This window comes from Mycteria americana, chromosome Z (genome assembly GCF_035582795.1).
Source record: "Mycteria americana isolate JAX WOST 10 ecotype Jacksonville Zoo and Gardens chromosome Z, USCA_MyAme_1.0, whole genome shotgun sequence".
NCBI classification, from domain to species: Eukaryota; Metazoa; Chordata; class Aves; order Ciconiiformes; family Ciconiidae; genus Mycteria; species Mycteria americana.
The window spans coordinates 30,045,740-30,072,485 of NC_134396.1; the positions used below are offsets into that span (position 1 = coordinate 30,045,740).

The 26,746-nt window shown below is 41.7% G+C and overlaps 1 protein-coding gene across 1 annotated transcript in view; it reads right to left on the bottom strand.

The window, feature by feature from the left end:
* SAXO1 (stabilizer of axonemal microtubules 1) overlaps positions 1 to 26,746 on the bottom strand; it is a 36,484-nt gene that overhangs the window by 1,073 nt on the left and 8,665 nt on the right. Inside the window, exons 2-3 of the mRNA XM_075527403.1 lie at positions 7,463 to 7,642; positions 4,115 to 4,317 (exon numbers count right to left, since the gene is read on the bottom strand). Coding sequence (XP_075383518.1) covers positions 4,115 to 4,317; positions 7,463 to 7,642 — 383 coding nt within the window. The remainder of the gene's footprint in view (positions 1 to 4,114; positions 4,318 to 7,462; positions 7,643 to 26,746) is intronic.

Consider the following 26,746-nt stretch of genomic DNA (forward strand, 5'->3'; position numbering starts at 1 on the left):
TATACCATATTATGTTTTGATTATTATATTTTCTACCATAATAAATATTTGTTGATGTTGTAATGATTGACAAATCTTATTAAAAGAGCTGCTGTAGAACACATCATACACTAGTGTGCTAACCCCTGGAAATGCTTAGCATCTACACTGAAAATGGAATGAAAACAGTCCTATACCCACCCATATCTACAGAGATGGTGAAATAGAATGTGGGAAGATTAAATTACTTTCTCAGTCTTGCAGAGGCATTTTCTGCACATGACTGAGTGGGTGCTGTCCTCATGCTCAGTCAACCAGAAATCATGAAAGTGGAGTATCATGGCACTGACTTCGACCCCCTTCATTTACCTTCATGCACTTATGTTGTGGCTGGCTCAGAGCACAGGCAAAGCATGCCTGTATCTGCAGAAGGCTGTTCAGGCGTCTCCCACAGTATCTCTGGGGCAAGGAGAACCAGATGTCCGCCATTCCATTCTGAAGGCCAAGACGCACAGCTACCCTTCCTCTTTGCTGATTTCTCAGCTGCACAGATGTGATGCTGCCTACTGTTTGCCCAGTTCAGGGGTTTGCAGCTCAGCTTGGTGTCAGCAAGCTGTGCTGTGTGGCATCTCCCTGGCTTTTGGCTTTGCTCTCTGTGGTACTCCTGCTGTCAGTACAAGCAGGAATCAAGAAGGAGCTTGTAACTCTGTCTCCAATTCTTCCTTATTAGAAAAACTGTGCTGGAATTTGCAGACCAAGGCTACACTGATCTGAAGCATTGAATCATATTGCAGAGATGGTCCATACTCCAGAAATCTTGCTATCCAAATTCATAACTAAGAAAACATTTTAGGTGGCATTTTAGAGACATTCATACCTTCCTTCCTCAGCAGGATACCAGGAAAAAAAATGGGGCACTGGGACTTAAAAAGATTTGCAGCACTCAGCCACACTAGAAATCTATTACAAAGCTGCCTAACTCTCTGACCAATGCTGCAGCCACAAGACCATTGTCTTTTCCCTTCCTAGCAATCTTGTGCAACTTCCCCTAGGGAGCATTATGGTTACTGGTAGGAAGCTGAAATGAAATAGTCTTGGAGTTAACCCAAGTCTTTCTTTTTTTTAATTTTCCCTCCTTTCAAACCACATTGAGAGTCATGAGGCAAATAAGCTTCCAGCTGACTCTGCACAGGAAGGAAGTCTGGATTTCAAAGTACTAGAGAGTAAATGATGCAATTAGGTATCGGGATATTTGAACCCTCCAATCCAAACAGAGTTATTCCTTTTGAATGGCAGCGGCTATTGCACTGCACAAACACAATTACACGAAGGATGTGTTCATTACAATGTGCAGTTGACCAAAATAAAAGTAACGTTTTGCCCCAGTTAGGTGTCTGTTTAAAGTCCTTCTGGTTCAAATCAAGTTGCTCTGCCCTGGCACAAGAGAGGAAGCCGCAGCCGCAGGCGCTGAGCTGCTTCCAGTGAGCACCCTGGCCCCTGGGTACAGAGCTGCCCTCGCGCCACCAACTAATGTAGTCAGCTGAGAACATGGACCTGCCTGCGTGCACCAGCAGACATTCGTTTGCCACTCTTGGTGCCACTGAAGCCCAGGCTGCGTGCCCTGCTGGTGCCAGGGGTGTTTAAATGCCCCAGGTGCTCCTGTTTCTCCCGGGGAATAGGAGATGTCCTGGCACAGCCAGACTGGTGGGATGCTGACCTTGTGCCTGTGCCTAGGGTACATCATTTTCCTGGAGAGATGGTCCAGCAGGGTGAACCACAAGCATGTACAGACACACGTCATTACAGGGACTGTATTAAGAAAATGTTAAAAAGCGAGAAGCTCATGAAATTCAGCCCATCTCTAAGCAAGGGCTCCTTCAGAGATCTGACATTTCAGATGCCAACCAAGAGTTACCAAAGAACTTTTTAGGTTCTCCCACCATCTTTTCTGGAAAATAGTCTGTGCATTTTGGACGTAACCACAGCTTTTGCAAAATATTCAAAATATGACAAGCAAGTCCATCTGTCTTCAATTTTAAAAATTTACAAGCTCTACACATTTGGAGACCTCATAGGCATTATGAATTTATTTTACTTAGTGTAAGCCAGCAGTGCTACTATTCCTTCAAATATGTTACAATTTTATTGTAACTCTAATTCTTCTCCCATAGATATTAATAGTTTCCCATGTAGCACAATCTTGAAAACATTAGGGGGTACAGGAGGGAATGGAGGATATGAACCATATGTTATTGCAGGGTTAGGCACATCTCACTATAACCAAGCAATACAAAAATCAAAATTAGATTATGTACCTGCAGATGGATAGAAACAGCTACATGTGTAGCTTGGAGGAGATGAGAATTTTGAAACCTTAAGTTCCAAAGTCATCTGACATTAATTGTGATATGCAATAGCATCACCTTAAACCTACAGTGTCATTTGGGATATGGTGTGTTTAGTGTGAAGGAGTATGACAATACAGTAGGAAAGGTAATTTAATACCAATGCAGCACTGTTTTATATGCTGCTTAAATATTTGAATTATGATAATTAATTGAATAGCATGTTTCAAAATTTCACACTTGAGTAGTAATCAGTAAAACCTAGCAAAATGCTTAGAGAATAGCACAATGAAAACTTGTATTTTTTTGTGAACCTGGGCCTTTAAAGGGGAATTCATTCAGTATGCAACTTGATCTTTGAGGGGGTTTGGACGAAGATTTCCATTTGCAGTGTTTTGAAAAATACTGCAAATTATAACCAAATGTGACTGTGATACATTTTATTAGAGCTCTGGAGTAACATTTAAGGTGCTGACCTAAACACTGATAAAAGACAAAGATATACATCTGGTTCAGATATAGAGAAGTTAAGGATATCTAAACACAGAAGGAAAGATCCTCCACTTGTGCAAAGCAGCCTTTTTTTATTGGCTTCACTGAAGCTATTCCAATGAATACCATCTGGTGACATTGCCAGTGCAAAAGAAAGTGTTCAAAATTGTGTAAACGTGGGTATTTTGCACCTGTGGGTCATAGCCTTCACGACTCAAGTCGTTCTAAATGGACATTATTTCCTGTGTGCTTAATGTGAAAATTCCAGTTTATGCCGTTGCAAACATGCAGCTGCACTGAAGTCTGACTTTCAGTCATTTCAGCTGGGTAGTCTTAACACTGCATTCACATACCTTTTATTTTCTTATTTCCTTTATCATTCTGAGTTTTAAGAAAAAAATTGTTTCTGTACATTAGGACAAATCTCAATGCCAGCACCAATTATAAGCTTTTATATTTCCACAGCATAGTAAAAATAAAATAAAAATAAAATACAATAACTAAAAATTATTTGAAGAAATACACAAATGCTAGCTATCTGCCTAGCAACATTAGCTAGCTGGAAGGTGTGCAGAGGGGAGGCAAAATCCTCTGATTTTCTACTTATGACTTACTACCTAAATTAGCACAGTTACTGTAACCGTGCAACTGAAAGTTTTCTTCCAGTGCATGCAGAAGAGAATTCGTGCTGGTGGAGAGGAAGGAACAAAGCCCCTACAACCACCTACACCAAGTTACTGCTACTGAGAAACAAGGGCATAGCTAGATGCACAGTTCACCTGTTTTAACAGCAGTAGGGCTTGAGTGCTTTGGATGCTCGTGTGGAACTTCTGTGTCCTTAATTCCCATATACATCTCTTGCACATGCACAGATTAACTCTGCAGCACACACAAAAAGGGTCCCATGCTTCATGACCTGCCCAGGCCTAGCAAATTCTACATATTTTAGATGTGTCTGATCCACTGAATGTGTGGACCAGTCCTGCAGTATACCAGGAGTCTGTTCAGTATATCCTAAAGATGATGCTGCTGGACCCACTTGCAGGAGTTCACATGGCCCTGCTTCTACCTAGCATGCCTGTAGGCCTGTCAGACATGCAAAGGAGTTGAATTCAGAGAGATCCCAATGCTACCATTAATGTGAGGCTGTATTCCCAACAATTCGTGTCTGTGTGGTTCCTGCACAGCTTGTTGGCATGCATAGACAGAAGGAATAGCAACTGCACACTGCTTTGATCTGTCTTCTTAAAAAATGAAGCTACTGGCGAAGTCCTGAAAGAAGCTGCAAGGACACCTACCTTCATAAGTGGTTCTCGTATCCATCTTGGCACTGGGGATGTGTCTTGTCGCATGGGGGAGGCATGGAGGTACTTGAGAGATAGGGTAGGAGTTATAATCTTGTTTATAAATGGAGGTCAAATCCATACTCTCATCGCTCTTGACATGCTTTTCAGGTGGTTTAAGTTTCTGTGGCAACACTTCATGAGCTATGTAATCTCTCCTGTGAAGAATAATTTCATTATATCTTTTGTCTTAAAGAAAAACTTACGTTCCTTTTTCTGGACATACAAAGAAATTAATACTTCCCCTATCTCCACAGCCTAAGAAAGTCTGGATAGGATAGAGCAGTTAATGAAACACACAAGCCTTTCACATTTGGAAACCTGGACTTTGAAAAAGGAACTGAGGCAGCTCTGGACAACCTCAGGCAGGCCAGGTTCCCCCTCCTCTCCACCCACTGAGGTTAATGGCCTTACACAAAGCTATCTCTGTTCTACAGTGGAGTTACACCAGAAGACATAACTCCTTTTAAAGCCCAATAATTATTGGAGGCTATCTAGTATGTATGGGAAACATGAGAGAGGCAGCAATAGCCTTCGCAGACAATACACTGTACAGTTCAGCCCACGATGGGGAGATAACAACAAAACAGTTTTACAGCAAAACATTAGTTGAGGAGAGAAACAACAGCATGGTCAGACAGCTTTTTCTCAGGTACCACTGTAAAAGAGCTATTTTAAGATACTGGAGTAGTGTTACTTAACTGCAACAAAACATTACAGAAACAAGATGGAGAAGAAAATAACATCACCATCTGACATTCACTAACCTGAACCTGTTTCACTGCCTACATCCTTTGGTACACAGCAGAGAGTCTGCTGCCTGGCACCAGTGAATTCAGTCTCTAATGTCAGAGTATTTTTTGACTGGTGTGCAGATCTGTTTACACCACTGGCAGCCAGCCAGGAGAAACGGGTCAGTACAGGAGCTATTCTAATATTAATATTGTGCTTTGCATCTGGAGTGATGCTGGGCGGGCAAGAGCCTGAGCCTCTGAATATACTGTATTAGTTATGTATTTTAGAAAATAAACAAGGTTCTCAAAAGTCTGTGTGTAGCAGAAGGGAAGAGAATTCACGTTGCAAAGTATTAGGTATAAGGGTAAAAAAAGAAATGCAGAACTAAAAGAAAAAAATCCAAGAGCATCAAGAGGTACTTATGTAGATGTCACACACGTTGTAGCTCCTTGGCGTACTTTTGTCAGCAATTTAAAGCCAATGTGTTTTTTAAGAGGAGCCAAGAAAAGACAAGGAGGAATACCACAGGCACATGGCATCCTCAGCAGCAGGGAGGGCTCAGTAACAGAGAGGATCTTTCCAAGCCACTCACAGTACGCTGCACAATCCCTTGTTTGAAACAGCCAAGCCTGTAGCAGAGGCAAGTAACAGATCACAGGCAGGCAACTCTTCACCAGTGTGATCAAGGGTTTTCTGGCAGTGGGAGTACCTTTTCTCCCCCTAACTATTGCGATACAACAGAACCTGCAGTGGAGATTACAGAGGAGAGATTGATCTGCTGATAAATCAGTGGCAACCTGCATCCAAGACGCCACTGAAAAATGGCACTGCTTCCAGCTCCCAGACGTTATCAAGGGGGCTTGCTGTTGCAGTATGACACCTAACACTCAGCGAAGTCTTACTAGAGAAGACTGGTGACAAGTCAGTGTTTGCTGGCCTCACAGTCGCTGCAGGTATTCTCATACGCTCCGTCAGTTCGTTCTCTCTTGAGTTTAGCCACACAGAACCAGAGCTTTTAGCAGCCCTCGAATAGGTGGTGGCACTTTTCCACTAGGCCTTGGTATTTTCATGCTGAGTGTATTTTCTTTTCAGTGTTGCCCAGAGGACAGCAAGACTTGCAATCCAACGGCTAACCGTTCAGGCTCTGTGTTTTCTCCTCTTACAAGGGTAGGCAAGTTTTACATATTTTACACGCTCTGAAGAAGCAAATATAAGCAGTTTCTGCGCTTTCTTAATAGTCCTTTTTTCAGAAGTCGTACTAAACTCCAGGAGTAACACTTGCTGTGGGAATCACTAGCCTTGTCTGAGCAAGGACAGTTTTGCTGATTGAACGGGAAGTTTCTAAGGACTCCTTGACAGAGCCCATATGGTGCCTGCCCCTCCTCGCCTGCCTTAAAAGGACACCAGTGAGCCCAGGATTTAGTTATAACTAAACAGGCAGACACAAAGATGTCTAGATGCTTCATCTCATGCTGGAGATGGAAGGCATGTATAGAAGTAAAGTCTGCTCTTTGAAACTGCCTGATCCTTTCAGTTGTTGCTGAAAACTCCCACGTAGACAGAGGCATCCCAAATGTAAGTCGGGCATTTCAGACTTCATCAGCCACATCTGTGATTTAAACTGACAACTCTTAAAAGGCACAGGTAGGGGAAGGAGTTGGTAGAGCTTCCATGTCAGGATGAGAACAAATGGGCAGTGTTAGCTGTTAAGACTTTATTAATAGCCATTGGCATCTTCTAGGTCTCTAATTCGGTTCAGTAAAGGCAAGAGTGATGTTGCTCATGACTGTGCCTGTGATGATATAGGAAGTAAACATCCATATGGGGCAGCAGCTGCTGTTTGAGGAAAGGGAAGCTCTCAGATTCATATTAAAGGATCAGTTTCCTATTTTTTATGAGTTCCTTCTGTGGACAAACGCTTGGCACATCACTCTGCCAGCAGCAGGGAAGAGCCTCAGAAGTTACTTCCATGAGGGAAGTGGGCACAGTGCAAGTGTGAGGACTTCTGCCAAATACCAACACTGAGCAACAACATAGCTGAGAAGCAGAAACCGCCCAGCAAGCCACAGTGACTGCCTTGAGGAAAACACCCACACCCCTTTTCCAATCATCAAGCTCTACCATATTCACACCTCCTTGGAAACCAGTCACTCACGTTACAGTGTACGAAGTGCCACACAAAACACAGAACAAAAGAAAAATAGTCCTCCAATATCATCCATACTTTCCCAGACAACATTTCTGCTGGTTTCCCAGAACCCTTCCCAAAACAGAAAGTGAGCAAAAGCCAAGACCATGACTGTGCTTCTATGGCCCATGTATTCTCTCATCAGATCACACCTCAACCTCCAGGGAGTGCAAGAAAAATAGCTGCTTGCCTCCACTACAACTGGTCTCAGACCTTCATCCCTCCTTCACAGAGCCCTCATGAGTGTTTGTACAACCACAACGTTGTTATTTTCAGGCTCCCCTTGTGAAAACCAATCATTTTTCTTTTCTCCATTACCCATCTCTCACGCACACATTATCTAAGTCACAGTCCTCACTCTTGCTCACTATTTTTCATACTTGGTAGTTGAGACGCCTTCCATGGGTATCTGCGCCATCTTGTACACTTCCTTTGGCTTAAATGAGCCTCTGGGAAGACTGATGGGATAAAGGGGGTATCGCCTCATGTACTCCGACAGCATGCATGGCTTCTCACTTTTCTCATAGGGCCTAATGGGCAGGTGTGGACAATGATGACATCTGCAAGGGAAAAAAAAACAGCACAGGAGTTAGCGACTCACAGGTAGCTGATTAATAATACCTCATTGTATAAGTCGGCTGCAGATTGAAACTACAAAATAGTGGATAACTGAGCATTGCAATGACTGCTACAGGCTTGATTTTTAAAGTGCAAAAGCATAACCTGCACAAAGAAAGGGCTGTTTCTGTCTACTACCATAGTCTGCAGTCAAAAAAGTCGGTGAAGCCAACAAAAACAGCCTAAGAAAATCAAGTTCACCTAGATGAAGAAAAAGGCAAGTTAACCTGAGATACAGCCAAGTGCGCTACATTGTGCTGGACTAGAGACCCTATTTAATGTCCTTTTTGTTCCATTTGTCATAAATTTATTATCCTACTTTGCCTGCATATTGAGCTCACTTGTGTAGACAAGTGAGCAGACAGGTAACAGTTCGGGAGCCTCTATTCACGCACACTTGGGCAGCACTGCTGTGCCCATCTCTCTTCCTGAAAGCAATTCAGCCTGGGCACTGCAAGACCTCTCCATAATGTGCACCAAAATGAGGACAATGAGAAGAAACTGATTTTCTGAGGAAGCTCCCTCCTGACGGAAACTAAAATGCCACCATGGGTCATCCATCATTGGTGACCTCCTTCTTTCCACATTGGGACGGGGCCAGAGCAGGGTGGGCAAGGCTCAACCTGTCAAAAAGAGGTTTGGGATCCCACCCTCAGATTTCTTCCCAGAGACATAACAGTTTATATCCCTTTCTGGTTTGAGTCAAACCCACTAGAGTCAACGTGAAGGTTGCTGATTAAGGACCTCAGGAACCAGCACACAGGAATTACAGTGAGAGGAGGAGGCCTCTGGTTTTATGTGTCATACATCATTCCTGCCAAAGTCAGAGTGTTCCCTACTGGATGTATGATTTCCAGTGCTACGGGTAGTCCAGAGCTGAATTATTCATTTGAAAGGGCAGAACACTTAACAAAGTCCCCATTAAATTAAATGTTGAGCAATCTAGGATCAGTAGATGTCTGATTACCTAAATTTATACAGAACCTCTGGTCTACATTCAAGGGTACACCTTCATATACTGAATCATTTTCCAAACTAGCACAAGAAGGGAAAAAGGGCCCAGAGGACTCAAATAAAATTCAGCATCTTTTTCACAAGCCAGTTTCTCACTCAGATTACAAATCCTTCTGTGAAATCATAAATCAGAAGGAGTCCTACTAGATTCATTTTTGCCTTAGAGAACTTTTGAGTTTAGACCCAAAGGGAGTCCTTACAGGGAGTAAGGCAGACTATCCCTGTCAGTTAAAATATTAGAAGAGAAGACGTCAGGGTGGAAATCGCAAAAAAAAAAAAAAAAAAAAAAAAGAGATGCCCCACTCTCTTAGGAATCTTATAAAATTCCAGCTTTCACGTAACTGGAGGAGAGGCAAACAGGAAAATGAAAAAAAGATGTCTATGCTCACTCTTGCTGGTCCACGTGACCTTGCTGGAATGGATTTTGTGACAAAAACGTTCCAAACACAGGCTGCACCGACACTTTCTGGCCACACTTCCAGCATTCCTAGGAATTATTCCTCACTCTCCAAGGGCAGATGATCTGCCTATTCTTTCTGCTTCAAATCTGCTGGTTTCACACCACCCCTAAGTGCACTTTCATCCCCCTACTCTCTTAAAGTCTATGACGCAGCAAGCCAATCTTCAGCTTGGCTTTGGAGTGTGTTGATGAGGCCCTTATGTTAGCTTTTTATGGTAAAACTGCACTCAGACCGGACTGGGGGAAATAGCTGTACTACCTACTTCATCATGGCCCTGCATACCGTGCAGACACTGGCCAGCAGTAGCATTTTGCAAATAAGGAATGGCTGATCAGGAGCAAACTAATGACAGTTCACAAATGCCATCAGTTAGTATCCCATTACAGCTCAGCTGCACGCACGGGGTTTGGAGGGGCTCGCTTGCAACGCCGGGTTTCCCCAGCAGCCCGGAGCAGAAGCCTTGTGCAGCTGCCTGCCCACAGCAGGCAGGGTCTCTGCTGCAGACAGGTTATCCTGCATCCTGAGGGACGTTTGCGAGACAGAGCCCTGCACCTGCCCACTAGCACTGTTGGCACTGGGGAAGGCGAGGGGTCCTGCGGATCAGCAGGACAAGGATGGGTAATGCAAGGTACCCTTCTGAAGACCCCAGAGGAGCGAGCAGGGAACAACAGCTTGTGGAACCTACGTTTTTCCCCTCGCAGATATTGCTGGGAGTGTGAACTTCTCAACAGCCCAGGGTGGGAAGAAGGCCAGGATCTCCTGCAGATAGCAGCAGCCCCAGGCTGTCAAGCTCTTTGCCCTAGGATGAAGTTAAGCCTTCAGTGTGATCTGGCAACGCAGGTGGCTTTACACCTCAAGTATTCACCCACTCTTCATGTGTACAATTCTGCTTTCTTTGCTGAACTTCAGAGCATACAACAACAGAACGAGATATTTCAGCGTTAGCTCTCGGGAAAAGCACTTTCCCACAAATAAATCCTTCCTGACAGGGCAGAGAAGTAAACCTGAATGTTTTATCTTCTATTATTTTGCACTACATTGTGATGTATGCCCACAGATTTTACAGTAACACTCACTGTATTACAGACTATGAGCCAAAATGATCATCAGTGATAATTCACCACCAATATATGATACTATAAAAGCTTTGCTTCTGCATCCAGAGACATATTCCTGAAAATATTTTTTACTGGAGACTAATGTAAATAACAGAGCAAGACTCTTAACAACAAGGAGTGGAACAATGCTAGACTTCGAGACTTGCTACACTTTACTACTCCTTCTGGCACGATAAATATTTATAAAACAACTACATGATTCTTCAGTACTGAAGTCACTACTATGTGACTGCAGCAAGTCAGAACATTACTGTCAAAGCTAAACAGCTAAAATTACTGTATAAATGTTTTGATATTGCAGTTGTCAAACTGTACCCTATTTTCTAGAAACTGATGAGACATAAATTTTGACATTGTTACGCTTGCCTGCTTAGATATTGGGGTTTTTTGGCTAATTCTATTCTCATTTTCACTTGTGCAAATTAATTACACTTTATTTGATTGAGGTCTATCAAGTTAGCCTGGTCAGTATGAGTAATAAATATAACAACAAGGAAGCACGTAGGTTTTTTTGTTTACTAAAAATTATGGAAGAATAGCAGACTCTTTGAGGGTAAAAAGAATGCTGGTCCCCTGCCTTCAAAGGAGTTGGGTTCATCTAAACAGAAGCCAAGATGAAACCTGTGAACAATTTATCAGCTTACATTAAATACTTGTCTAAACCAAGAAGGACAACCTGGAACCACGGCTCAGGACCAGAATTCAGGATGTTTGAATTCAATTTCTGCATTCACCACAGTCTCCCTAACCAGCACAGCTCTCTGCCAACTAAAGATAAAATATAGCCTTCTCCAGGGGAGAAAGAGGAGGAATCCTGTCAGATTTATGAATTTCTCAAGATGAGCGTCTCAGACTTACTTGATTTTTAAATGTCTCTGATGAATAATAAAAGATTATCACAGTGGGCTTAAAATGCAGGTGTAATGGTAAGAAAGTTGTACTATTAAAATCCTAATTTATCCCAGTTATGTGGCTACTATTGGTAATTACTGTCCATAGAGGTCATGGATGCCGTGGTATTACTGCTTGAGAGAAAAAACACGAGGCTCAGAAATGGCTGAGCTGTCATCCAGCAGAATTTAGTTTTCCCTTGTAAAAAACATTGGTCCTCAGGCCAACCCTCACAGGGAAAAGCAACATCTCCTTGACCACATAATCTACTTCTTGTGCCATCTCTAATTTCCATGAGCGGTCAGATCAAGTCAATATTATAGAAATCTCTAGTTTAGGTGGAACGATGATGCTGTCCAAAGAGAGATAGGGATGTAAAAATGTGCCAAAGAACTGGGGCAGGCTCTAATAGCAGGAACTGATTGCCAGTGGTCAGGCTGCAAAGAAAATCACTGAAGGTGAGTCTTTATTTGTGCAAATCTCTTCTCTTCCAAGTAACGAAGATGCAATCAGAGGCCCAGCTACCTGATTGACTTACTTACAAAAGGAGGGATGACAGATTAGACATTTGTGACGGGAAGAAAAGCACCCAGGTGCAAAGTATCAAAGTATATCACATATAAATATACCACTGAATACGGTAATAATACCAGAAAAATGAAGGTACAAGGTTCTGCTTTTAGATGGTGAATGGTTTTGAAAAAAAAAAAAGTAAATGCACAATAAAAGCAAAAGATCCCTTGAGAGAAGTTTGACGTCCTTGTGATCATAACAGTACAAAAAATATTAATCTGAAACCGTTGGAAGGTTAACTGTAATTCCCACACAGCTCAGAAGCGTTTTTCTCTGTGTCATATCAGAACACTGAGCTCTGGATGTCAAACTTCACTTTTTCCCCAACACAGACATTCACCAAATGTTAGAGCAGATAGATCAGTAATCACCTCAAAATGAATAAAGGTGGCAGTGGAGAAAGAGAAGTTTGACACATTTGCATGCACACAGTCTTCACTGTGATTTCGGGCAAAAGTTTAACAAAAGAGAAACATATATTTGTAGATGTATAGTGCTCATCAGTGCCAAAAGAATGAAATATACAATTGCTCCGTCTTCCAAATTCACCCTTGTCAGAATGCCACCACTGGGAATCCAGGGCAGCTGGAAGGAGGACAGTACCTTGGAAGAGCACAAAACCCTGAGGTTCGCTATTAGATGTCGTCGTGGTTGTGTCCCTTTCAAAAGGTGCACAAAGTCATCCGGGTCATCCTTTTTTAGAGACCTAGTGAACTCTGAGCAAGGCTCTGTATTAAGCTCACTATGCTCCTCATGGCCGCTCTTGCCTTCATTCACACTTTTTATCTTGCTTTCCACATATGCAACCAAGAAAAGAAAATCTTTGATATAATCTTCCTACTAATCTCATCTCAAATAACCCTCAATGAACAAGAATTGTACTGTTTCTTCACATTGTCATTAATATGATTTTAGGTACTACCAATACAGTTCAGAGGGCTTTGTTGACCTATCTGTACTTCAGTACCTGAAGGTTCACAAGAGATAATTTGCAGCAATAAATACTATCTTTCTACCTCTTTCATACATGTCCTCTTTGAAATAATGTAGAGCAAAGACTAGTACTGACTTATTTAAAACAGAAAGTATAGCAAGTAGACAGGAAGTCCTAAAGATCCCGTCATTAACCCAAACAACAACTGTGCAAAACCATGCAATCCTGCAGATTGAGTAACTTTTTTATGTTGTCAGAGTTCACTCACCCTAGCTAAATGCAGCAAACAATGGAGAAACTGATGCCAAAACTCAGTTTCAGGGGTCCCAGGAGCAGTCATGGAGAGAGCACACACTAAACATTTGTGGCTGCATTATTTTTGGCAGCTGACCCAAGACATTAGCAAAAGGAAGGTCTAAACAGTCCAATAACTTTAGTAAATTATTTGTGGAAACACTATCCTTTGAAACTGCAATATGCTTTTGACAGGAAACAGGTAGATATCTATGTCCAGGGATAATAAATTTGGATGGTAATGGGTTTAACTTTCACATAATGAATACGGCGATTTATCTGTGCCCTCCAACTGAGAACAAAGTTTCATACTCCTCTCCCCCAAGAGAGCAGTCAAAGTGTAATTAGACCTGTCATGAAGTGCTATAATGCCATCCTCACTGCAAGCCTGAGAGCTCTCAGATTTCAGCACATTAACACAATCACTGCAGATCACATTTTACACAAACTCATTATGATGGATTTTGTGACTTACTAAAGCAAGACCTAGTGAGGTCTGTCCTTTTGCGTGCATACCCACTGCACCTACCCAGCAATGACGGAGCAAATACCAATTTCTTTTACATGCTAGCTTGTATAGCACTACCGTAGATCAAGTAGAGGTGCATGCTTGATATTTATCTGAGATGAGACAGAAAGCTAGAAAGGTATTTCAGGTAACTAAAAAACTAAGAGGTTTACATATCAGTCCTCGGAGAATTCATCTCTAAGCCACAAAGATTAACCAGTTTGAGTAGACGATGTTGTTTCTGCATGTGAAACAGGTTTTTGAATGTTTAATGTTACTGCACACAGATGCCAACAAGCTCTGCCTGTGCTTGGGATGCAGACAAGGTCAGTAAACCCTGACTGGGATGAAGAGGCTGGAGATAACACAGTGACAACTTATCCACTGTCGTGCTGGAGGGCTCAGCCGCATGAAAGGCTTGCAGGGCTATTACGGGCTGGAAAACAACACCTTTAAAAGAATGGTCATTCCATAGGGAGGCATCGAATGAAGGCAACATCCCTTCGAGACTGATGACTATCAAGAGCTGATTGTACAGATGACAGGCATCATTAGATGTTATGTTTTCTGTTTGCACATTCACCCTATACAGGAACAAACTTCACGCAAATAACTACATTAGAAGTTTGGAGAGATTCAGAAAAACATGTTGATTTAGATACCGCCTAGGCTGCAAGGCTGGTGGCCAAAAGAAAGACCGCAATTAAGGGCATCAGAGAAACGAATGAGGGAATGAATGAGTACTGAAGACATCATGGTATGGCTGGTGTACCTGCTGAAATGCTAGGGAATGGATTACATAGATTAATTGTGCCATCCTTCCTCATTCTGAAATATACTGATCATATATCTCAGGTGTCAGTAATATAGTACATCTAGAGTGAGGAATGATTTAGTGTAAAACAATCATCAGGTTCTTCTGGACAGATGGCTACCAGTCCTTGCAGAGAGGATGGAGGGTTAGAAAAATCAAGTACACCCACACATGTTGAGGTCAGCAATGGTAAAGAGTAACACACATATGAGTGAATTAATTGCCTTCTGGCTGCAGACAGGAAACAAAGACAGGCACCCATTCCCCTATGCTGCCCATTCCTTGTTTGTTCAAAAGTCCAGGATACAGAAATGCTATGCCAAAAAATGGAAAACATGCATCCTCATGAAGGAGCTGTTGAACTAAAGTTTATTCTGTGTCAGTACTCATAAACATGTGAGGTCTTAAATGGAGAGATTGTTCTTTGTGAAGCAGAAGCAAACCCCTCAATCCAAGCTCCCCAGTTCTGAACGTCCCTGGACTTTCACTTTGGATACAGATGTCATGTTAGGCCTCTACATAATAGGGAGCTGAGGCAAAATCTTGGCTACCTAAGCATCACAAAGATTTAAGAAAATTTAGATTGAATTCAAACGTTGATGACTTCAGTTCTAAATATATAAATCTTTTATAGATAAAGAGATAATATGTATAATATAATAAAAATATAATATTTATAATATAATAAAAATAGATAAATAGATAAGACTTTTACTAATTGCTCCTATACAAGCTAATAGTTTGCTGTATATACTCAGACGAAGGAAAGTACAGTCCAGCTGAGTGATGGGGAGAAAAAAGAAGTAGAGAAATAATGGAGAGAGCTGAAACATCCGTGAAAACTGAAAGGAACCTAAGGTTGTGCACCAAAATGCACAAGTTTCTCAATAACGAGATCCAAAGTTGCTCTCCTTCGCACCATTGCAAAGCATAGGTAAGTCCAGAAAGCCATCTGAGGCACGACAGCAGCATAGAAACTATCATAAACTAGACATAAATTAGCCCATCTCTCATTAAAGACAATGGTGAAATAGATGTAGAAGTACTCAGGAAAAACAGACAGAGAAGGGTTTGAGAGTAAAATTGAATGCTTAAATAATAAGCTTTTTAATAATTTCTGAGATGTGACTTCACCAATTTCAAACAGAAAAAGTTTCCTATGGTTTTGTGCTAAATTAACAGCTCTTGCCTTTACTTCCACTGACACGGTGCATGCTGGAAAACAAGAACAGAAGGTGTTATTCAGAGCCGCAATAGTATGCCTCCCATTTGATCTCAAGAAGCTCCTGTGTATCTAAGTGCAAGCTGCTCTACAAGGTTCCTCTTGAGGAAAAAAATGAAAATATTGTATCTTTGCTCACAGGTTTTCCACCAATGAATCTCACCCTCCCCCACCCCCCAAAAAATAAGAAGAATTAGCATTGTCTTATTCTTACCAGTGGAGGCAAAAACAAGACTAAGTGACTCCGCAGAGGCTGCCAAAGGAGACTTATTCCATCCAGGGGCTGCTGAATTCTGGCTCCATCGGTATCTGGGCCACGTGCCCTGTAGGTTGTGCTTCTTGCCCTAGCACTACACCAGAAGAGCACAGCAATACAGACTTTTTATCAATAAGCGAGTACAGTAAGAGGAACCCAAAAGCTCAGTCACCATTTGTTCAGTAGGCAAAGGACACTGATGTGAATGACAGCTGCCAAACTGGCTAAAGAAGTGCTGTGTTCTCCTTCCAGTCAGAATGGGTATCCATCCAATCATAAAAATGATGTGGCCATTGCTACTTGAAAGATACACAACGCTAAACCAGAAATCATGCTGTATAACTGTGCTTTAATGGCAGGTATCTCTCTGAAAGGTTAGAGCCAGGACAGAAACCTCTGAAAAATGAGAGGCAGGATTCTCAGACAGGTTTTTCTATGAAAGCTTATGGCCTTTTTCTCACTTTGAATTAGGGCTACTTTACCCTGTTCCACGACACAGAGAAGGAAGAAAACTTTTCTGAGCAGAAGACTGAATATCCCATGTCTGAAATAATAGGATGTCTGCACTGAACTATATCTTCAAGTGTTTCTTTACAAATACAAGAAAACTGTACTACACATGGAGACTTCTTTGATACCTATATTAGAGCCTTCCAAGTCCAGCGTGGGAAGCCTACTCTGTATTTTATAAAAGACTGTCAGTTGCTGCCACACCAAATAGGATATAACAGACAAGCAACAGTTTTTGAAAACTTTTCATCTGAAGATATGTGTTGATAGAAATCACTGTGAACTGCAGTTTTGGACTGGAACTGCCAGAACTAATCTCAGAATTGGTGCAGAAATTTATTTCTACATACACAACACCTCAACTGCCATTAAAAACACCAAAAATGATCCTTCTGGATGCTGGAGAAAAAACGGCACCAAAGCAGAAACAAACATCCCAATTTTCAAGAACGATAAGAAGGAAGACCTTGGTAATTACCGGCCTGTCAGTCTCACTTCAGTGCCTGGTAAAATTATGGAGAAGGTCATTCTGGGAGTTATTGAAAAACACTTGGGAGACAATGCAGTCATTGGTCATAGCCAGCACAGGTTCACGAGGGGAAAGTCCTGTTTAACTAAATTTCCTTTTATGACCAGGTCACCAATCTAGCTGACCAACGGAAAGCCAGCAGATACGGATTTTCTGGATCTTAGCAAAACTTTTGATACTTACTGTCACAGTATCCTTCTGGACAAAACGTCCAGCATACAGCAAGACAAGTCCATAATACGATGGGTGAGCAACTGGCTGACGAGCTGGGCTTAAAGAGTTACAGTAAATGGCGTTACATCAGGCTGGTGGCCTGATGTACCAGTGGGGTACCCCAGGGCTCAATTTTATGGCCAGTGCTCTTTAATGTTTTTATAAATGATCTGGACGCAGGAGTTGAGTGTACATTAAGCAAGTTTGCCGATAATACTAAATTAGGAGGAGCTGTGAACTCCCTCGAGGGTAAAGAGGCCTTACAGAGGAATCTGGATAGACTAGAGAGAGCCGGGCAATCACCAACCATATGAAATTTAACGAGAGCAAGTGCAAGATTCTCCACCTGGGGTGGGATAATCCTGGTTATACATACAAACTGGGGGATGAGAGGCTGGAGAGCACCCCTGCGGAAAGAGATCTGGGGGTTTGGGTTGGTGGCAAGTTGAATATGAGTCAGCAGTGTGCCCTGGCAGCCAAAAAGGGCAACCATGTCCTGGGGTGCATCAAGCACAGCACAGCTAGCCGGTCGAGGGAGGCGATTGTCCCACCCTGCACTGCACTGGTGCGGCCCCACCTCGAGCACTGTGCGCAGTTGTGGGCACCTCAATATAAGAAGGACATCAGACTACTGGAGTGTGCCCAGAGGAGGGTGACCAAGATGGTGAAAGGCCTCGAGGGCAAGACTTACGAGGAACAGCTGAGGTCACTTGGTTTGTTCAGCTTGGAGAAGAGAAGGCTGAGGGGTGACCTCATGGCCATCTACACCTTCCTCAAGGGGGGCAGCGGAGGGGAGGTGCTGATCTCCTCGCTCTGGTGACCAGCGACAGGACACGAGGAGACAAAATGAAGCTGTGTCAGGGGAAGTTCAGACTGGACATTAGGAAAAAGTTCTTCACTGAGAAGGTGGTTGGTCACTGGAACAGGCTCCCCAGGGAAGTGGTGACAGCACAAAGTCTGTCAGAGTTCAAGGAGCATCTGGACAATGCTTTTAGTCTTATAGTTTTAGGTAGTCCTGCGAGGAGCAGGGAGTTGGACTCAATGAGAATATCATTGGATCCTTCAGAATACCATTGGACCGTTAGAATGGTCCCTTCCAACTTGAGATATTCTATGATCCTATGACTCCATGGAGTTCCTCTACACCATGGAGGTAGTCTGAGTTGCTTTCCTCTGCTCATACATCCCACTCTTTCTTCTCTCGCAGTGACCTTCTTCTTTAGAAAGGAGAAATTCTCTGTCCATCAATCTCTGATTCTTCCCGGAATCTCACCTGTTTTTTCAAACCTTGCCTCAAAACCTGCAGGCCACATGCACTTCCACAAACCTGGCCTGGAGCCGGTGTAAATCCCTAAGGCAGGTGGAGTGGAGATCCAACTCCACAGTTTGCTTACTTTGCCTATGCCCTTGTTTTTCCTTCAGATTTGTTGCCGCTTTAGCATGTTAGGTAAGCTTGGACGATTCACCTGACACAGCAGTGGGATACTGTGCAATCTGTAAACATACGGACCACAGCCCAGTGTCCTCAAATTCAAGTAAGACTTAGAATATTTATTTTTTGTAAAATAATGCCACCAGTTAATTTCTGCTATAAAAAATCGGAACTGATTTCCATTGGTTTTAGGACAAAACAGTAATTTTGCTTAAGAGACAGCTGAAGAGGACTTTAAAAACTGCTATAGATTCAGAGAAAGTGGAGCAATTCCTTCTACAGGTAATTCTGTTTTACACCAGTGAAATGAGGAGCTGTTCCTCTGCAGTATTAGATTTAAACTGATGTACAACAGGAGTACTTGAGAGGGAAATAAGGTCCTGTGTTCTTTTAACAGGATCTGAGCCTGGTGCCACAGTAAAAATGAAGGCTTCTGCAAAACAATTTCCAGAAGCATGTTTTCACCGACTGCTCCAACTTTCAGGGAGTATAAGATGAGTGCTGATAAAACTTTGCCAGGTCTCCAACATCTGCTTGCTGTGATCTCTGTCATTTCTAATACATAATGCAAGCCAAGAAAGGTAAGAGGGGAAAAGAGATTTACAAACAACTCCCTCACTCCTACATTAAATTTGTTCCTCCCCATGCAAAAGGAAAGGCAGTTTTCCACTACTACTACTTTTGTATTAAATTTACAACCTGAAGTGCTATGGAAAAGTCTGGTTAGCAACATGGCAATACAGTCTGACAATATAAAACAGCATGGAAAGATCATAAGCTGCTCTAGAAGTCCATCTAGCTTAGAGAATTGCAGGCAAATTTTGGCTAACTGTTAAAAGAGACAGTCACCTTGCTTTGCCAGGATGGAAATTCTTAAGCCATAAAAAAACCTTTTGATGGGGAAAAAGTCAAATGGAGTAAGTTATACATCATGAAAAATCCAAGTTTCCTGCTGAACTATTCCCTGTATAAAAGAATTTCAGCCATGAGGAAGCTGTCAGAAATCCTGAAATTCTTAACAGCTTTCCATTTCTGGAAATGGAAAAATGGACAATCAGTCATTTTGCACTGCTGATAGGTGATAGACTTCCATATTTCCAGAGTTATATAATAAGAACACAATCAGCCCTTTTGGGGAGAGATTAATTTCCTAGTCCATCCTTCCCTGTAGTAAAATGCCTTTTGTATTTTCATCTCTGTTTTATCAGACTTTCACCAGTTGTAAGCTTGAACTGGATCCTGAATTATCGACAGCTTTTCTTGGGCAACATTTTCTCATCCTAAGAAAACAATAACTAACAATAACCAAGAATAACTACCATGTCTATACCTCAGGTGGGTTCTGTTAACTGTGGAAAAAGCACGCATTTCTGGTGAAAATTTTGAGCAGTCTCACTTTCTGCAAACAGATACACATACTTGACATCAAACTGCACCTATTAATAGTGGGTTCATCACAGAGCCCTCTAAGCAACAACGAAACAATGTTGTAGCTACTATCTCCTTTTTTTTCATTGACTTGATTTTTTTAAAAGTGTGGGAATGGCAAGAGAAAAAAAAAATAGAGACATATAAACCTTGTGTATAAGTATATGACTTGGTTTCTACCACGATGTTTACATTGCATATCTATATTACTGTTTTATGTGGCTATTTATGCTCTAATGCTAAAAGCACACGTAACAGTTGATAGTCACTGTTACTATGCTCTTTATCATGACCGTCTCTATAAATCTCACTGAGATGTCTTTTTAAATATTAATCAACTATTAAAATGTTTCATGAGGCACAGTAAACAACCAGAACTTCAGAAATTCTTTGTATGTATCTCATAAAGCAAATATGGAAAAGGATCTGGAATTTAAGAAAAACTATTTATTGTGGTAAGATATTTAGCTAGCATACAAGCTACCATTTTATCCCTTCTTAGAAATGGAGGGCAGCAAGTTTAGAACTCACTAAATGCATTAAGACACTGAGTTCTTCTTCAATTACAAACCATTGCTTTTAATGCAAAGGTACCGCACAAAAGTCAATACGTTACGAAAGAGGTCACACTACGTAATCACGTGTCCTCCTAGGCTTGAAAGGTATTTACAGAGCTACTTAAGGGATGTAGATACCTATCTTCCCTTTGAAATCTGTTACCACAGATTATTTGCCTTCAATATTTAGAAGCTTTTTAAAAGACAGTGTATTTCTTGGAGACGTGCCAACGCACTAGCAAATAGTTCACAGCCATTCGTTCACAAGGGACACCAGCCTCCAGAGTATGCTCCCTTCGCCTTATTTCAGTACTAGCGAAGGCACTACTCTATTACTATCTAGTACTACCACTACTCTTTCTGCCAACCTGTACCAGGCTGCAGCATGTCAAACTATTCAGTCATGAACCAGTTGTCTGATCATTTAAATAAAGGATAGTAAGAATTATGGAAGGAGCAGTGACATTCCACCCATAAAATTTGCCTAAAATAACTTTCTCTTGTAGCCAAAATTTTATTAAAGGGCCATTTACTTAGTTAAAAGTTTCCAGTTCTGCCTTTGGTCAACTCTGTCCGTTATGGTGTGATGCCTAAATTTTGCAACACTGGGTGCTAGAATTTATTAAGGTCTTTTGCTCATCTTGCTTTCTGAAAAACTTTAGAGAAACCTAAGATACTTCCAGATTACACAACTTCTAATGAGGGTAAATTTGCACAGAGTGAATTTCAGGTACTTATCAACAGCCGTCTGTAACGATCTGAATACTAGAGCCCTTTTGGCAGCAAAAAATGAGGCCTTCAGAGTTTGTAAACTAGGAATTTGTAAGAATAAAAAATAGAATTCAACTCTCATAAGCTTTAGGTAGGTTTTTAAATACCAGTTTTTACTACAAGCAGGTTAACTAACTCAGCAAGCACTGTTAGGTTTCAGAGGGAAAAAAAGCCTTTCTTTTAATTAAAACTGCCATAATATTTTCTGGGTTTTCTTTCCTGAAACCTGCAACTTGTGTACTTCTTACAAGACACTAACTTGTGAAGCTTTTTCTTTAGGAAACTACGTACGCGTAAGCACAATATAGCTACAACAGAAGCCAAAGCAGTGAAGGCAGAGCACCCAGCACCAAGTGGTTAAGTCAGAGCAGCACCTAGCACTGCATTCAATTTTGGCCAGAATAGTTAGCAAGTGCCCCACCGCAGAGCAAGTTGAAGTCACAGGTGCAGCAGCACCACCTATGAGAAAGTCACAGCTGTTGGTGACTTGTGATTATCCACGGCCACTGGCAGCATGGCAGACAATCCAATACAGAAGGTAACACATGGTGAAGAGAACAACCCCTCAAGAAGCAGTAACATGTCACATCCATGGACGTCCTGTGTTGTGCACAAGGCCACCACCCAGGGCTCAAATTCAGCAGGAGATCAGAGGGAGTGTCCCCTGCCCTGAGGCCTGTGCCATCGCCCTGCACCAGGCGGGAGGGACAGGGTCCTTGGGTGCAGTACAAAGCATGCCTGTGCCAGGCAAGAGAAATCTCAGAAGTCAGTATCACCTGCTACGCCTATCCTGCATGGTAAAGCAGTTCTAGATTATATGTCGTTGAGCAGTGCGATTCTGTCCTGGCAGCCAACCCACCCAATTCTCCCATGACAGCTGCCTTTACCAAAAATTACCAATGTTTTTTACTTAAAACTGGTGAGTCGGCTGGATTGCGCCTACCCAGGTGAAGCCACGCTCACTGCCCTTTCTTTTTCTCTTGACAGGCAGATTGACTAGCTTTCTGAAATGCATGAGATCATGTTAAAATGGTCATACAGTTTTGTGTTCTTTCTTATTTCTACGTGCACGTCAAACTTTCCAGATTGCTGGCATACCCTACTGATGGGAATTTTAATGGCTTCATTTTTCTTTTCCCTAATCTATACAATTGCTTCCCATATGGTCATTTCTATGCAGAAAAATGCAAATTATTCCAGAAATTTAAATTCAGGAAGTCTTATATAATCACTGATGTCTTAGTGCAGTTTACATGCATTCCTGATCAAATCCCCAGACTGATTCCAGAGCGTAGAATAATACCTTTTCGTTGACACAATGCTTTATACACATTGTTGCTAAACACTGTAATTGACAAAGCACACTGATATTTTCAAAGCAGTTTCTGGAAATGCTAGGAAACATGAAGGGGCTTTTCTCCAGGATTTTTCCATTTTGAAGAAGCAGGCTGTGAGCATGTAAATAATTTGTAAGCACAGTAAGGACCTCCTCCAGCCCTTTTGACAGCCAGCTAGGATCTCAGAGGCTGCATCTTGTTCATTGACATTGAAAACACAGTTCCTGCAGGTTTCCCATCAGAAAAGTCTCTGCAGGAGTCACGTATGTGGAGGGAAAAAAGCTGCAAGCTGAAAGCAGATGCTCTCAGATGTATAAAGAGATGTGAGAAAGAAGCTGGGGGCTGGAAGCAGCAAAGAGGAACACCTGACACTAGAAGGAGCAAATGTGCTTAGAGGGAGGATGGGGAGAAACCACGCAGGAAGACAATAAAGGCACTGTCTGGCCTTAGACAAGAGGACAGACAGTGCAGAAGGATATCAATGGATTGGAGGGAATTATGGAAAGCCCTCAGGGGTCAAAGGCTACCCAGGGCTTAAGTGGGAAGGAAGAAATGGGGGAGGAGGGAGAAGTAGTGTCAAAGTGCTAGCAAGAACAGCCACTTTGGAAATCTGGATTTTGCTTTTAGTGATCAATTTAATTATATAACTAGGCAACTTGTACTAGTTGTAGAATAACCTGGCAAAATATATGCTGTGTCTTTGGTAAGCCCCCTTATACTACTGCATTAACTTGCTATCATGAACTCATGATAGCTCACTAGCCAGAGGTACTCAGTCCCTTTTAGAAACCAAATATAACAGATTGAAAGCTCATCTGTGTGCAGCCTTTTAATGCTAAGTAATGTGCATAATAAGATTTATAACAAAAACATACATGAACGTTTGAATCTGACACCCTTCATTCCTGGCTTTTGGCTTGCGCAAAGCTGGTCATCGGACAGACTTGAAAGCCCCACCAGTGGTGTTTACTGGGAATGCAAGTGTAAATCTTAAGCTAATGAAATGTCACAAATGAATGAACTTCCGCCATCTTACATATTGAAAGAACTATTTTGATAATGACATTGTGATTACATTTTCATAAATACACCTGGAAAGGCTGCTCTCAAATTATGGAATTTGAAGTTTTCTGATGTAGTATTCCTCTTAAGCACTACTCATAATACTTAGATCTTATAACAGTTAATGGAACCAAAGGTGCAAAAGGAAGCATTCAGAAGCAAGGGACACACTGGAATTGGCCTTGCCTGTAGCAGACCAGCCCAGCCCTGTTGTCAATGTGAGTATGGTATAGTCTAACTCACGCAGCCAAACAGCAAATTTTCCACAGGTGAAGACTCACTTGAGAGCCACAGTTTCAAAGAATTTGGATCTCTTACTTTTGCTTGTTTGTTTTGGAACTGTTAGCATGTTTTGCTGTAAACAGGTCATTAAAAACAGCTGCGGGCACATCACTGTTACGGATGTGGATTAGGAATCGGCATGTGGGAGTAAGTGGTGACAGCACGCAATATTTAGATTGTGGCATCTTGGACTCAGTCTGTAGCTTGTCTGTGTCAGCTGACAGCTGGGTCTGGGCAAGCCCAAGTGACCTCAGGCCAGGTGACCTCTTCTTATGTGTCTGTGCATATAGAACACCTTAAAGGAACTCAGCCTCAGGCACATAGGGAAATCTGAAGCTTTGGCCTGAAGTTTTATCAAGCCATAGTGCAACAGATCACCCTGACTGGGTTTGGTGTTTTACTTCTCGTCTAAGAAAAACACCTGCGTTTTCCTCTCCTTACATTCTTCAGAAAGAGGTTTTTGCCAATGGTGAAGTTACTCTGCAATATTTGAATGCACTGAAAATAGAAAAATCATAAATGTATCTAACTCTGACATTTTGAGCTTGTTAACATGCTAAACATTTACTATGGTGCAGATTAATTTATGGCTACAGGGTAAAAAACGTCTTTGTTTCTCTGGCTAACATAGCTTATTTTCCATTAAAGGTATCACAAAACATCTGCAAGAGCTGCTGAACTCCACATTTTTTATCAATATTTACATAGGCTTTTCACCGAAAACAAGAATTCTTTCTGCATTCTGCAGTATCAGTTCCAGTCCTTTCTCTGCTTTTGTTGTCTCTGTCACAGAAAACGTGCATTCACATTTAACTGGAGCTTATTGCCAGGAAAATTAATTCTAGGAACAGAATGAAACATTTTCCTGAACTGAAAGGCAATACGCAACAAATGCAAACTTATTTAAGCAACAGCTCTACCTGCTTTGATTTTTCTTCCAAAATAAATGCTCTTGAAAGACTGTCAAATGAAAGCACATCACTGAACAATGGCCAGGACTTGCAGAGGACTTGCAGGCCAGCAGCCAGCCAGACCTACAAACCCACAAAACTGCTTGACATGCAATGCTTTGCAATGCCCGGCCAGTTTCTCACTGTGGGCTATGGTAATCTATTCGGTTCAAAGTATTTAGCACAGTATCTCCACATTTATCCAACAGCAAGCAGTAGAAATATTTGTGACTAACATCAGCCTACCGCCATCTTCTGGTGAAAAGTTCAGGACATTAAACAACCACAAATAGAATCAACTCTTGCTTGCTCCCATTATCTTGGGCTTTTATCTCACAGTAAGGCAATGCAATATTACTTGTGCAGTAATACTACTTAGAGAGAAGCAAGCAGGTTAGTGATCTCACAGGGAGTAAGGATCCTTTTCACAAATCCCCTTTCACTGACCCTTTACCATACCTTCAATAATCTAGGCAGTGACTGTCAGAGGAACAAAGTAGCTTCAGCATTAAGTAGTAGCTATTATTTTACTTGGAAAAATACACCAAGATGGCAACAATAAATATACTTCAGAAGCCAACTATCTGCATGCACTGTAAATAGGAGAGACAATACACGAGTAAAGTCAGGAAAGGCAGAATATGATACTAAATAGGCAAAAGAGGGTTACGTTAACCAAGCTGGAACTACAAGAGTATAAACTGATGCCACTCCACTCACTTCTCCTACCAGTTAGTCTTGACTCTTGCCTGTTCTTTGCACTAAGTGTGTGCAGCTGGGAAATGTTCCTCAGAGTGACACATCCTGGGACTTGAGAAACCAGCACATGGTAATTCCAAGGGGAGATACAGGATTCACGCACCCAAGTCCCTTCTTCCCATAATGGCAATGAAGAACAACAAATTCTTCACCACAACGTATCCAAACTAATGGTGAGGATAAGGAACACAGATGAGAAAATTATCTTAAATGCACTGTGGTATTAGTTTTGATGCTTAGAATACCCATCAGAAAGATGACAGCAATTTTCTATCCTTTAGCCCATTTAATCCAACCATAACTAGCTCTTGAGGAACTGAGGTTGACTCACATGACAAATTCTTATTGAGATAGACACTTTCGAACATTTAGATGAACATGCCCACAGTAAGATTACTCAGAAGGCAGTGCTGCCATAGTTAAACTGAGTGTCAAACATCGGTAGGGGTAAACACGCAGGTCTGCAAATTACTCTGGCAGACCAAGCGGCAAAAAGTCAGATGCACAGTTTGCAGAATGTTTCACAAGGCTGAAAAAAAATAATACAATACTCATATGCAGTACAGTCATTCCTTTCCTTAGGGACAGGAAATACAGATCTCCTGGTGCACATAAGCTTCACGATAGCCTGAAAAGCAAAGACTCTAGGAAGGAAACTGAAAATGGATTGAAGGTCACAAGTTCCCAGCTGACTTCAGAAACCCAACATCTATACCAGTACCTATGTTTAAAACCCTGCCAAGAGCAGCTATCTGTGCCATTGTAACACTGACCCAAGTTTTAATAGAGTCATTTTTGACAGCTGTTTTCCATCAGAAGGAACTGATGGAAATAATCCATGAAATTAGGCTGATTTTTAGGCAACTTAATGAAAATATTTTTGTTTGATTTTAAAAACAGGTGTATTTTCCTGATAATGCATTCAAATTTTTCCTTTTTAATAGTTTAAGGTTTTAATGTTTTATTTCATGTTCTGACATCAGAACATCTGACATCACAAAAACTCTCTTCTCAATCCACTTGCATTACAATTCAGTAAATAGAAGTTTTGAAATAACATGTAAAAAAAGACTAATTTTCCACTCCTACCTCTGCAATAAGGGAAGAAAATACTGCCAAAGCATTAAACTG